The sequence below is a fragment of the Panulirus ornatus genome, chromosome 37 (genome assembly GCF_036320965.1).
Source record: "Panulirus ornatus isolate Po-2019 chromosome 37, ASM3632096v1, whole genome shotgun sequence".
Classification (NCBI taxonomy): domain Eukaryota; kingdom Metazoa; phylum Arthropoda; class Malacostraca; order Decapoda; family Palinuridae; genus Panulirus; species Panulirus ornatus.
In genome coordinates this window covers 29,812,839-29,828,134 of record NC_092260.1, presented here as the reverse complement: position 1 = coordinate 29,828,134, position 15,296 = coordinate 29,812,839, and the positions used below count along the sequence as shown (strand labels likewise).

At 49.1% G+C, this 15,296-nt stretch overlaps 1 protein-coding gene across 1 annotated transcript in view; it reads left to right on the top strand.

Moving 5' to 3' along the window:
• Nucleotides 1–8,637, top strand: part of LOC139760674 (uncharacterized) — a 60,494-nt gene extending 51,857 nt beyond the window's left edge. Inside the window, exons 5-10 of the mRNA XM_071684200.1 lie at nt 861–955; nt 1,355–1,498; nt 4,071–4,238; nt 4,626–4,807; nt 5,805–5,927; nt 7,135–8,637. Of these exons, the coding sequence (XP_071540301.1) occupies nt 861–955; nt 1,355–1,498; nt 4,071–4,238; nt 4,626–4,807; nt 5,805–5,927; nt 7,135–7,312 (890 nt within the window). The 3' untranslated portion in view covers nt 7,313–8,637. The remainder of the gene's footprint in view (nt 1–860; nt 956–1,354; nt 1,499–4,070; nt 4,239–4,625; nt 4,808–5,804; nt 5,928–7,134) is intronic.
• The last annotated feature ends 6,659 nt before the right edge of the window (nt 8,638–15,296 follow it).

Here is a 15,296-nt window from a genome sequence, read left to right as displayed (position 1 = left end):
TGCTGTACATTGTATCTTGGTATATCAAGTAGTTAGGTGCTTCTTTAGTACGTGTTTATCATGATAATGTCTTCCTGTGACCCAATACACTGGATCCTCATGTGACCTAATACACTGGGCCCTCATGTGATCCAGCACCCTGGGTCTACCTTGTCTTCACACGCTGGGTCGATCTCATCTTGCCAGCACACGCTGAATCGTCCGGGAAAATAGGTTTCCTTTGTTATCCACAACTACGATTCGTATACAAGAGTACGATCTGTTGGGCGCCTTTATCAAGGGAATACTTTGTATACATACGGTCATTTTCTGTGTTGGAAGTGGAAACACTTTCCCAAAGCCACGCCTATAAAACCCGCTCTTCCCGTCTACCTCCATATCTCCTTCCTCCAGGAAGGCTTTCCTGTCGATCCACTTCCATCTTCTTTCCCACCGCCATAAGGTTAACCCAGGTAACCAGACCATCTAGATAAACTATATAAACCATGCTTTATAACGATGACTTTTTGTTCATTCGTATCAAGATGTTAACGAGTGAAATTTTTCTTTTATAAATAAAGTTTGTATTTTGTGTTTATTGATATATTGCTAGGATGAAATGCGTCTTGTGTTGCAGTAGTGGGATGGTAATGATCCTTGTTTACAGACACGTTTTTAAATTCGTGGGTAGTATTTTGTGTTGCAGACGTAGACAAGAGGATGTTGTGTTGGGGTGTTAGTGATGTTCGTATTTACTGATGTTCCAATGTGTTGTGATATTACCATGGTGGAGATGGTTGTTCTAATGTTTAATGTGTTGTGTAGTGTTGGCTGGGATGATGGGGATGTTTGTATCTGATGATGTATGTGTTGTGTTGCAGTGGTGGGGATGTTTGTGGCCTTCTCCTGCATCCCGGGACAAGGGTTTCAGTCGCCCGACTGTAACAACAATTACTTTTACATCAAGGGAGTCACGGTACGTACTTACCCCCTCCCCCATCTTACCAACAAACCTAACCTAAAGTGAGAGTTGTGTGTCATCATACCAAATATATTTCTCTTTGCCTCTCTGAGGATGACAGTACGACCTCTGAGCACGAAGGTACGAGCCTTGAGCTACGACTGTACGACCCTCGGGTATGAGCCTTTGACGTGACCCTTAATGGATCAGGTTATAATACCAAAGTGTTGTGTGGTCGCGTTCAAGAGTCGCGACATCGTGCTTAATGATCGTATCTTTGTCTTCAAGGACATAATTTTCATCTCTATCATTCAATCTTCTTAATCTGCACGTCATTCCTCCTCCTTTGTCTATCTTTTTCCTGGTAACACTATAACCTTGCATGACCACTGTCTCTCTCCGTCCCTGGCTTAGTTCCGGATCGTGTGGACGGCTCTGTTCTTCGGGCCGACGGTGCTCATCAGTATGATTTACTGCCACATCTTCCACCTGCTGCAGGACCGAGCACTCTACCTGGTGAGCGCCGAGCAGCGGAACCAACTCAGGAGGAACATCAAGGTAATGTGAGGGCTGATGGTGATGGTGGTGAGGAAAGTTTTACTTCCAACATCGAGGTGACGAGTGATACAAGGGAGGGGAGGTTTGTCCTCTGACGTGAGGGAGGAGCCTGGCGGTAGAGTATCGGTTGTCAGTGCTCATTAGAGTGTCTTCCTAACTTAATTCTGACTGACGAATCTTCTTGGAATTGCATGATTCGTCGCGTTGTTGTATGTACACTGACATCTTCACAGATATTTCCTGTGGAATATAAGTAATCGATAGGAGAGAGACGCAGCTACTGCTGGGGGAGCAACAGAGACGTGGTCCAGATGTGTTTAGATGGAACAGGAATGAACCCACGCCTTAAGTACTTCTACTCCCTCGTCAGACTTCTGGTTCCTCTTCGGTGTCCTGGTTCCTCTTCGGACTTGGAACGCGCTGTACATCGAATGATAAATTCGCTTCCTCTAAAGAAAATCACGATAAGGTACAAAACATTAATTTCCCACATTTCTCCTTGAAACAAAAAATGATATTCTCATGGACGCCATTTTCTCATCAACTTATTTCATCAGCGTTTGTTACGTCAACTGATTCTTGCTGCCCTTGTCTCAAGACCGACTCCATCTTTGACCTCCTCGTAACATACAAATTGTAAACACAAAAAGTAACCACACACACACACACACACACACACACACACACACACACACACATACACACACACACACACACACACACACACACACACACACAGGGATGCTTACCTACTAACGAGTATGTTCATTTCGAGTGTTATTACACTCGAAGTGTAACCCAGATAACTCGACTCCCAAGTGTGACCCAAACAACCTCGATAGTGACCAACATCCACTCAGAGTGTAACCCAGATCCTCTTTGAGTGTGACCCAGATCCTGTGACCCAGATCCTCTTCGAGTGTGACCCAGATCCTGTGACCCAGATCCTCTTCGAGTGTGACCCAAGTCCCCTCTAGGAGCGTCACCAGGACCTCCGCCGTCAGGTGCCGCTTCCTCCACCAGTCGCTGCCTCTCAGCGAAATCTGAAAATCTGGGACTTTTTGTGATATTTTCAAGTGCAGCTCGTGTCTACACCCGTGGCTCTCAGATCTGCCAGATGAGCCAGAAGTCACGCATATGATAACGTTCTCCTCCGGCTGCTTCTTCGAGCAAAAATAACTTTGATCTTTGTATACAGTGAAACACGGAGGAGCAGGTGGACGACTGAAGACCTATAGGCGGAGGGAGATGGACAGAAACAAATTCTATGCTATTTTCATGAATGTGATCTATACTGATTCTAACTGCGGTTTATCTAAATCTAGGAAGGACAATATGAATTCAAAACCAAAATATGTGAGTCTGTTGACAACGTCTGCAGACTGAGTGAGTGATTTTAACTCCATTATCGGCTGTTCTACTGTGCAGTCCTACCCATCCTGTGGGCCACCGGTGGAGCACAAGAGGATACAGAGTGCACCAAAGCTTTGTCCAGGGACTGGAAGACCTCAATGATTACAATACATTATAGGTTACATTGTAAGAGTGTAAAAATGGTTTGCACAACACAATGAAGGATTTGGCTAAATATGTGATAAATGAAATTTACAACAGCTGAACAACAGGAATTAGATGACGTATCGAGACAAATAACAAAAGAACCTTTTACAATAAGTAATGTTATGATACCTCTCAAGTACCCGAGGGAGAACATTGTTATGGATGAAATGTTTGCACATGTATTGTTATGTTTGGTGACAATCATCTCTAAGCTCACTGATTTTAGCTCACACCAGAGACGGTGGGCGCTTTCCAGAAACGATCAGTATATTATGTGGACCACAGCACTCTAGGATGAAACTATCCCTGATGTAGGACGCTTTCTGAGTGTTAACTGATCTCTGTCAGAAAATAGTTGAAGATCATGTATACCACGAAATAGGGGAAGGATGTTGTTAGTTTACAGTGAACAGTGGTATATTGTAGTTAAAACTGCAGTAGAGTTATGGCGCTGGCCTGGTAAACCACATGGATACCATCGTATACTAGATTACCACATCGTACCTCATGTGACTATTAAATCTGTAGCTTCCTCGACCTGGTGGTGCCAGTCAGTCTTACCAGCAACGGTATGAGATAGGAACACCATCAACACGTTTGAAAGCAGACTAGAGGAAGACCGCCTCACGTCAACGACTGACATACGTTGTGCTCCGTAGATATAACAGATAGAGATAGAGGGAGAGAGAGACTGCTGACCTGCCCAGCTGTGTAGCTAATTTCATCTAGTAAGATATACTGCTGATTAGGTGATCGTTCTTGTTTGCTGCCGCAGGTCTCGAACCTCTACTGTAGCGCTACCTTGATTTACCCTGACTGATCTCTTTGTAGCTCGTCCTCGTCAAATTGCAGTCATCTTACCACTGCCCAAGTAAACCCTTCCCTCACTCACTCTTACCCTGAATTACCCTTGGCCTCCAACCTAAGCCTCCTGACCTTGCCTGCCCAGACTGACCCCGCCCCTCATTCCTTGTCCCATACTGACCCCACTCCACCTTGGCTGCCCCAACAGACGGTGCGAACGACTGCGCTGATCGTGGGGACCTTCGTGGTTGGCTGGGGTCCTGCGGTGGTCAAGTTCTTGATGGTGTGTGACGAGTGTGTCATCAAACCTGGGGACATCAGCATGACCCTCAGCCTGGCCATAGGAACCACCGTCAATCTCATCTACTGTCTCAAGGTAAGACCCATCATCCACTGTCTCAAAGTGAGACCTACCATCTACTGTCTCAGGGTAAGACTCAGCATTACTGTCTCAAGGTAAGACGTATCATCTACTGTTTCAAAGTAAGATTTATCGCTTACTGTCTCAAGGTAGAGCCTTCTTCATCCACTGTCTTTTGATGACACAATATCATCTATCATCAAAACATCCAATATCGTAATGATACGAGGCTGGAGGGGAAAAATATGAAGCGAAGACTTTTTTCTTATCAGTCGTCATCCACAGAAGGGCTTGCAGCGGACATGACCAGCAGGATAATTATTGAGTGACGGGTCGGGTGTGCGAGCGGAAACATTACAGATGCTGACAGATGTTCACCAACTCTCTTCCCTGTTCCGACAGGTGTTCACAGACACATTCATCTATGCGGTGCAGCTGCGGGACGTGCGGAAGGCCCTGCAGGCGATGTGGGCGCCCCTGCAGAGCCGAGTCACGGGACGACCCTCAGCACCCGTCAGGAATATGTCCAAGATCTCTCACACTGCCTCCAGCAGGTTCTCCCACAGTTCCCCGGCCTTACGCAGGTAGGTCCTCCTCCCGCCGCCACACCTCATCCACCTATTCCCGGGTTTTAACAAGCCGTGTAGGTAATGGCAGCCTAGTGCAGGTACCTAACCTTGTGAGAAGATGTCAATAAAGCAGTGTTTCTTAGGTAACAGCAAATGTTCATCATCAGGTCATCAGCCAGACTAGCAAGTACAAATGGCAAAGGTCTGGTTCAAATGGCTATCAAGATTATTATTTGGTTCTGTAAGAATATTGTGAATGGAGATCACTTATCTGTTATGTAACACATTATGTCCCAGTGGAAGCAGTGGGCCATCTAATACCACTGGGACAACAGCTGACTTCCTGCCTATACGACTATAACAACAGTTGACCTCCTGCCTGTACCATTGTAACAACAGTTGACCGGTTAACCAGCACTGTGACACCTGTGGACCCTCAGTACAATTTTGACGTCTGTGGACCTCCTATACCTCTGCGACAGCTGTAGAACACCTTTACCACTGTAACAAGTATGGACCCTCTGTAACACTTTAGCAGCAGTGGCCCTCTTCACACAATTGGTAACTATAGGCAACCCCACACCAGTGTGGCGACTGTGGACTACTGTATTATACACTACATGTGACAGTGAACTACTGTGGGCCAATTTCAGTCGCGTTGGGTCAGATTAACAGCTGTGGGCCATGATAATCACTGTGGGACAACTTGATCAGTATAGGCTAACTTGAAACATTATTGGCTAATTTAGATGATTGTAAGCCAAGTTGAACCATTGCGGACTAACTTGAATCCTTGTAAGGCAACAGTGGACCATTGCAGATTATCATGAGGTAACTCTGAACCATCTGAGATATATGAGACAGTAGTGACAATATATCACGACATTTGACTGTTGTAAAGGACTTTTGTCCACTGTAGCACCATTGCGTCAAGACCTTCGACTACGGTGAAGGAATCTGGACCCAGAGAGGCAATGCAAGACAGTCCAGTACGTCCTTGTATCTCCGACAGGGTACGCACGTCGCTGGCTCATCGGTCGCAAAAGCCCACATCCTGCAGATCGAATTCTCGGTCGAAGTCTGCCTCCCCAACCCGCCAGCCCCCTCATCTTAGTCTCCCCACACATCTGACTAGGTGAGTCCCTCTTTGCCAGTCTAGGCCACAAGGTGAGTCCCTCTCCCCTCACCCGCCGGCCTCGGCGACCTGTCAGTCCCCACATGCGACCAGGTAAGATTCCTTCACCTCTTACCCTCCTCATGTAAGTCCTTCCTCAGTTTCTGCAAATCTTCCTTTCAAATCACCACCAGGTAATGCAGCAGCAGCAAACAACACAGCTACATTTAAAGTCTGCCACAGGAGCCTCTGCCCCAGCTGTCCCACCAGCAGTACTAGAAGCAATTACAGCGGCAGATACACTGCTGCTCCCTGTGTGACGGTACGTCCAAGATAGAACAGCAGTTGCAGCTTAGGCACTAACTGCTGCAACTGGTTTAAGAGGAAGCTATTACAGAAGCAGCAGCAACTGAAGCCATTACAAAAGCTTTAGCAGATTTAGCTTCGTGGCGCAAGTGTGGCTACTCAAGCCGGACTTCTGGCTAACCCAGCCTCATCAGGCTCAGCTGCAGCTATATAGTTACGCCTGAAGAGAAGCAACAGAAGCAGTTGTATCAGTAAGAGGTGTGACATCCTGCATCAGCTGCGCGTATAAGCTGATTTAATGAAATTCGTTAGCATGAGCTGGACATGGTTGTGAATACACACAAAACTGATCCAAGTTTGGGGAATCAAGAAGGCGTGAGGCTACATTGACTGGTGTCGGACATCCGGCTCCACCCTCACATGTATATCTTTATTGTATCTTATGTCGTGTAATATGAGCAGTATCAGGTCAGTATCTTGTAGAACGTCTTCTACTTGTTGTTGAATCTAAACACAGTAAAGGTACAGACTTGAATAATCGTCAGAAACCGTAAGTTGTTAGCTGTTTAAATGTAAGGCTGAATGCACGTATAGTAGAATGCTGACTAATCATTAAGCACAAAAGGCAAGCAATGTACACGATGCATGTAAGTTAGGACTAACTTGATGACAGACGATAAGACACAGACTGGATCATGCACATCAAGAACACAGACACAAGTCACGTACAACAGATGATGGACTAGATCGTGTTGTAAGGCACTTGCATGCAACGTGAAACACTCATCGCTTGCTAATTGTAGGTCATACATTCCAGGCCTCAGTCCTGCATGCCTTGCTAGGAGTCATTTGTGTTGATCATGAGGAATTAACGTCACTGACAGACCTGACGACATGAATAATGTGGTGTCGTCTCCCTCAGGGCGGGCAGCGGCGGGGTCACATTACCATCGTCTCCACACTACAACTCGCCGTGGTCGCCTGTCACCCTCGAGATCTCCGTCTATGCCAACAACCACCACAACAATGACCGCCTCAAGACTCTCGTGGAGGAGACGCCGCTGGACCCCATCCTAGAGAACGAGCCAGATCACCTGTAAGGCCCATTGTAATCTGAAGACAGATTTCAAGGATGACCCTCACCACTTGAAGGACGCCCTACGCCAATTGAGGATGACCTCCACCGCCTGATGAAAGACCTTGTCACTTCATATTAATCTCCACAGTCTATGAGGACGACCTCTACACAGTCTATGAGGATGACCTCTACAGTCAGCTGGGCTTCATTCATTACGACCGGGACTTGTGAGGCAGAGTTGCTCCGCGACACTAAAACACGTAAACAATGAAAGTGATCCTTACAGCAACTAGAGTCACATCTGTTTCAAGTGGAACCAAAACTCCTGGTCTGTGTGGACCTCATGGGACAGAAAAAAGTAAATAGTGTTACTAACAATAAGGAATGATGTGCAGTGATATAGAGAACTGATTCATAGTGGACTCAGACTATCAAAATAACATTATGTCAAAAGTAAGAGAAAGAGGCCAGCTTACAGAACATTAGATCTGGTAGAGGCATTGCCTCAGGTACTTCAACCAGTTGTTTCGACCTGTTCATAAACTTACATCTTTACTTCATTCATATAATCACTATGTAAAAGGGGAAAGATGTAATCATTTGCGTCTATGGATTTGAATGTTTATGTTGCGCACAAAAGACAGCAAAAAGAGTCGTACTGTAATATTAGAAACGATAATTATTCAGTCCCGTGAAGGTTGTTGAAGACTTCGTGAGTATGATTAGTGTTATAACTTAAGAAAGAAGAGGTTAAACCTGTATTCCAGTGGTGAATATAGAAATAACTGGACGAGGTAGGTAGGTTCCTTCACTGAAGAGTGACCGTGGAGTGACTGACGATGACGCTCAATTACGTATTTACTTTCTCTCACTAATATCCGCTGACACCTTTCTCATGTCTCTCGTCCTCCCAGCTCATTACTTCCTCTCCCATCCCTCTCTCCTTCCAAGTCCGCTACCCTTTCTCTTGCTCCTCTCATCCTCTTTGCCTCATTACCTCGTCCTCCACTGCTCCTTGACCCCTCTCTTCCTGTCCCCTTACAATAACTCATTTTTCTCCAAACTCAGATAGTCTGACTCCTCCTCCTCCTTGAGCATATAGACCAACACATTATTTATAGACCTGAACCTTACAAATGCACCCAAACCTTAAATACTGACCCACATCTTATAGACCCTCATCTTATATATAGATCCACATCTTGCATATAGACCCACATCTTACACATAGACCCATATCTTATAGACCCTTATCTTACATATAGACCCACATCTTATATATAGACCCTCATCTTACATATAGACCTACAACTCATGTATGAACCCTCACCTTACATATAGACCTACAACTCATGTATGAACCTCAGCACGATGGTGTGACCTTCAGCACGATGGTATGACCTCAGCACGATGGTTTGACCCTCAGCACGATGTATGACCCTCAGCAACGATGGTGTGACCTTCAGCACGATGTATGACCCTCAGCAACGATGGTATGACCCTCAGCAACGATGGTGTGACCTTCAGCACGATGGTATGACCCTCAGCAACGATGGTGTGACCTCAGCACGATGGTATGACCTCAGCACGATGGTGTGACCTCAGCACGATGGTATGGACCCTCAGCACGATGGTATGACCCTCAGCAACGATGGTGTGACCTCAGCACGATGGTGTGACCATCAGCACGATGGTGTGACCTCAGCACGATGGTATGACCTCAGCACGATGGTATGACCTCAGCACGATGGTATGACCCTCAGCACGATGTATGACCCTCAGCACGATGGTGTGACCTCAGCACGATGGTATGACCTCAGCACGATGGTTTGACCCTCAGCACGATGTATGACCCTCAGCACGATGTATGACCCTCAGCACGATGGTGTGACCCTCAGCACGATGTATGACCCTCAGCAACGATGGTATGACCCTCAGCACGATGGTATGGACCCTCAGCACGATGGTGTGACCTCAGCACGATGGTGTGACCTTCAGCACGATTGGTATGACCCTCAGCACGATGTATGACCCTCAGCACGATGTATGACCCTCAGCAACGATGGTGTGACCCTCAGCACGATGTGTGACCCTCAGCACGATGGTATGACCTCAGCACGATGGTGTGACCTTCAGCACGATGGTATGACCTCAGCACGATGGTGTGACCTCAGCACGATGGTATGACCTCAGCACGATGGTGTGACCTCAGCACGATGGTATGACCCTTCAGCACGATGGTATGACCTCAGCACGATGGTATGACCTCAGCACGATGGTATGGACCCTCAGCACGATGGTATGACCCTCAGCACGATGTATGACCCTCAGCACGATGGTATGGACCCTCAGCACGATGGTATGGACCCTCAGCACGATGTATGACCCTCAGCAACGATGGTGTGACCTTCAGCACGATGGTATGACCTCAGCACGATGGTGTGACCATCAGCACGATGGTGTGACCTTCAGCACGATGGTATGGACCCTCAGCACGATGGTATGGACCCTCAGCACGATGGTGTGACCTCAGCACGATGGTATGGACCCTCAGCACGATGGTGTGACCATCAGCACGATGGTGTGACCTCAGCACGATGGTGTGACCTTCAGCACGATGGTATGGACCCTCAGCACGATGGTATGACCTCAGCACGATGGTATGGACCCTCAGCACGATGGTATGGACCCTCAGCACGATGTATGACCCTCAGCACGAATGGTATGACCCTCAGCACGATGGTGTGACCTCAGCACGATGGTGTGACCTCAGCACGATGGTGTGACCTTCAGCACGATGTATGACCCTCAGCACGATGGTATGGACCCTCAGCACGATGGTATGGACCCTCAGCACGATGGTGTGACCTCAGCACGATGGTATGACCCTCAGCACGATGTGTGACCCTCAGCACGATGGTATGACCCTCAGCAACGATGGTGTGACCTCAGCACGATGGTATGGACCCTCAGCACGATGGTATGACCTCAGCACGATGGTGTGACCTCAGCACGATGGTATGACCTCAGCACGATGGTGTGACCTTCAGCACGATGGTGTGACCTCAGCACGATGGTGTGACCTTCAGCACGATGGTGTGACCTTCAGCACGATGTATGACCCTCAGCACGATGGTATGACCTCAGCACGATGTATGACCCTCAGCACGATGTATGACCCTCAGCACGATGGTGTGACCCTCAGCACGATGGTGTGACCTTCAGCACGATGTATGACCCTCAGCACGATGGTGTGACCTTCAGCACGATGTATGACCCTCAGCACGATGTATGACCCTCAGCACGATGTATGACCCTCAGCACGATGGTGTGACCTTCAGCACGATGTATGACCCTCAGCACGATGGTATGACCCTCAGCAACGATGGTATGACCCTTCAGCACGATGGTATGACCCTTCAGCACGATGGTATGACCCTTCAGCACGATGGTGTGACCTTCAGCACGATGTATGACCCTCAGCACGATGGTGTGACCTTCAGCACGATGTATGACCCTCAGCAACGATGGTATGACCCTTCAGCACGATGGTGTGACCTCAGCACGATGTATGACCCTCAGCACGATGGTGTGACCTCAGCACGATGTATGACCCTCAGCAACGATGGTGTGACCTTCAGCACGATGTATGACCCTCAGCAACGATGGTGTGACCTCAGCACGATGGTATGACCCTTCAGCACGATGGTATGACCCTTCAGCACGATGTATGACCCTCAGCAACGATGGTGTGACCTTCAGCACGATGTATGACCCTCAGCACGATGTATGACCCTCAGCACGATGGTATGGACCCTCAGCACGATGGTGTGACCTTCAGCACGATGGTGTGACCTTCAGCACGATGGTATGACCTCAGCACGATGGTATGACCCTTCAGCACGATGGTGTGACCTTCAGCACGATGGTATGACCCTCAGCACGATGGTATGGACCCTCAGCACGATGTATGACCCTCAGCACGATGGTTTGACCCTCAGCACGATGGTGTGACCTTCAGCACGATGGTGTGACCTTCAGCACGATGTATGACCCTCAGCACGATGTATGACCCTCAGCACGATGGTGTGACCTCAGCACGATGTATGACCCTCAGCACGATGTATGACCCTCAGCACGATGTATGACCCTCAGCACGATGTATGACCCTCAGCACGATGTATGACCCTCAGCAACGATGGTGTGACCCTCAGCACGATGTATGACCCTCAGCAACGATGGTGTGACCCTCAGCACGATGTATGACCCTCAGCAACGATGGTGTGACCCTCAGCACGATGGTGTGACCTCAGCACGATGGTGTGACCTTCAGCACGATGGTGTGACCTCAGCACGATGGTATGACCCTCAGCACGATGTATGACCCTCAGCACGATGTATGACCCTCAGCAACGATGGTATGACCCTTCAGCACGATGGTGTGACCTTCAGCACGATGGTGTGACCTCAGCACGATGGTATGACCCTTCAGCACGATGGTGTGACCTTCAGCACGATGGTGTGACCTTCAGCACGATGGTATGACCCTTCAGCACGATGGTGTGACCTTCAGCACGATGGTATGGACCCTCAGCACGATGGTATGACCTCAGCACGATGGTATGACCCTTCAGCACGATGGTATGACCCTTCAGCACGATGGTGTGACCTCAGCACGATGGTGTGACCTTCAGCACGATGGTGTGACCTTCAGCACGATGTATGACCCTCAGCAACGATGGTGTGACCTCAGCACGATGGTATGACCCTTCAGCACGATGGTATGACCCTCAGCACGATGTATGACCCTCAGCAACGATGGTATGACCCTCAGCACGATGGTGTGACCTTCAGCACGATGTATGACCCTCAGCACGATGTATGACCCTCAGCACGATGTATGACCCTCAGCACGATGGTATGACCCTTCAGCACGATGGTATGACCCTTCAGCACGATGGTATGACCTCAGCACGATGGTATGGACCCTCAGCACGATGGTATGGACCCTCAGCACGATGGTGTGACCTTCAGCACGATGTATGACCCTCAGCACGATGTATGACCCTCAGCACGATGTATGACCCTCAGCAACGATGGTATGACCCTCAGCACGATGTATGACCCTCAGCAACGATGGTATGACCCTCAGCAACGATGGTGTGACCTCAGCACGATGGTGTGACCTTCAGCACGATGGTGTGACCTCAGCACGATGGTGTGACCTCAGCACGATGGTGTGACCTTCAGCACGATGGTATGGACCCTCAGCACGATGGTGTGACCTTCAGCACGATGGTGTGACCTCAGCACGATGGTGTGACCTTCAGCACGATGGTATGGACCCTCAGCACGATGGTATGACCTCAGCACGATGGTATGACCTCAGCACGATGGTGTGACCTCAGCACGATGGTGTGACCTCAGCACGATGGTATGGACCCTCAGCACGATGGTGTGACCTCAGCACGATGGTGTGACCCTCAGCACGATGGTGTGACCTTCAGCACGATGGTATGGACCCTCAGCACGATGGTGTGACCTCAGCACGATGGTATGGACCCTCAGCACGATGTATGACCCTCAGCACGATGTATGACCCTCAGCACGATGTATGACCCTCAGCACGATGTATGACCCTCAGCACGATGTATGACCCTCAGCACGATGGTGTGACCTTCAGCACGATGTATGACCCTCAGCAACGATGGTATGACCCTCAGCAACGATGGTATGACCCTTCAGCACGATGGTGTGACCTCAGCACGATGGTATGACCCTCAGCAACGATGGTGTGACCTTCAGCACGATGTATGACCCTCAGCACGATGTATGACCCTCAGCACGATGGTATGACCCTTCAGCACGATGGTATGACCCTCAGCAACGATGGTATGACCCTCAGCAACGATGTATGAACCCTCACCTTACATATAGACCTACAACTCATGTATGAACCCTCACCTTACATATAGACCTACAACTCATGTATGAACCCTCACCTTACATATAGACCTACAACTCATGTATGAACCCTCACCTTACATATAGACCTACAACTCATGTATGAACCCTCACCTTACATATAGACCTACAACTCATGTATGAACCCTCACCTTACATATAGACCTACAACTCATGTATGAACCCTCACCTTACATATAGACCTACAACTCATGTATGAACCCTCACCTTACATATAGACCTACAACTCATGTATGAACCCTCACCTTACATATAGACCTACAACTCATGTATGAACCCTCACCTTACATATAGACCTACAACTCATGTATGAACCCTCACCTTACATATAGACCTACAACTCATGTATGAACCCTCACCTTACATATAGACCCACATCTTATAGACCCTCATCTTATATATAGACCCTCATCTTATATATAGACCCTCATCTTATATATAGACCCTCATCTTATATATAGACCCTCATCTTATATATAGACCCTCATCTTATATATAGACCCTCATCTTATATATAGACCCTCATCTTATATATAGACCCTCATCTTATATATAGACCCTCATCTTACATATAGACCTACAACTCATGTATGAACCTCAGCACGATGGTGTGACCCTCAGCACGATGTGTGACCCTCAGCACGATGTGTGACCCTCAGCACGATGGTGTGACCTTCAGCACGATGGTGTGACCTCAGCACGATGGTGTGACCTCAGCACGATGGTGTGACCTCAGCACGATGGTGTGACCTCAGCACGATGGTGTGACCTCAGCACGATGGTGTGACCTCAGCACGATGGTGTGACCTCAGCACGATGGTGTGACCTCAGCACGATGGTGTGACCTCAGCACGATGGTGTGACCCTCAGCACGATGTGTGACCCTCAGCACGATGTGTGACCCTCAGCACGATGGTGTGACCTCAGCACGATGGTGTGACCTCAGCACGATGGTGTGACCTCAGCACGATGGTGTGACCTCAGCACGATGGTGTGACCTTCAGCACGATGGTGTGACCTTCAGCACGATGGTGTGACCTTCAGCACGATGGTGTGACCTTCAGCACGATGGTGTGACCCTCAGCACGATGTGTGACCCTCAGCACGATGTGTGACCCTCAGCACGATGTGTGACCCTCAGCACGATGGTGTGACCTCAGCACGATGGTGTGACCTCAGCACGATGGTGTGACCTCAGCACGATGGTGTGACCCTCAGCACGATGTGTGACCCTCAGCACGATGGTGTGACCTCAGCACGATGGTGTGACCTCAGCACGATGGTGTGACCTCAGCACGATGGTGTGACCTCAGCACGATGGTGTGACCTCAGCACGATGGTTGTGACCCTCAGCACGATGGTGTGACCTCAGCACGATGGTGTGACCCTCAGCACGATGTGTGACCCTCAGCACGATGTGTGACCCTCAGCACGATGGTGTGACCTTCAGCACGATGGTGTGACCTCAGCACGATGGTGTGACCTCAGCACGATGGTGTGACCTCAGCACGATGGTGTGACCTCAGCACGATGGTGTGACCTCAGCACGATGGTGTGACCTCAGCACGATGGTGTGACCTCAGCACGATGGTGTGACCTCAGCACGATGGTGTGACCTCAGCACGATGGTGTGACCTCAGCACGATGGTGTGACCTCAGCACGATGGTGTGACCTCAGCACGATGGTGTGACCTCAGCACGATGGTGTGACCTCAGCACGATGGTGTGACCTCAGCACGATGGTGTGACCCTCAGCACGATGTGTGACCCTCAGCACGATGTGTGACCCTCAGCACGATGGTGTGACCCTCAGCACGATGTGTGACCCTCAGCACGATGTGTGACCCTCAGCACGATGGTGTGACCTCAGCACGATGGTGTGACCTCAGCACGATGGTGTGACCTTCAGCACGATGGTGTGACCCTCAGCACGATGTGTGACCCTCAGCACGATGGTGTGACCTCAGCACGATGGTGTGACCTCAGCACGATGGTGTGACCTTCAGCACGATGGTGTGACC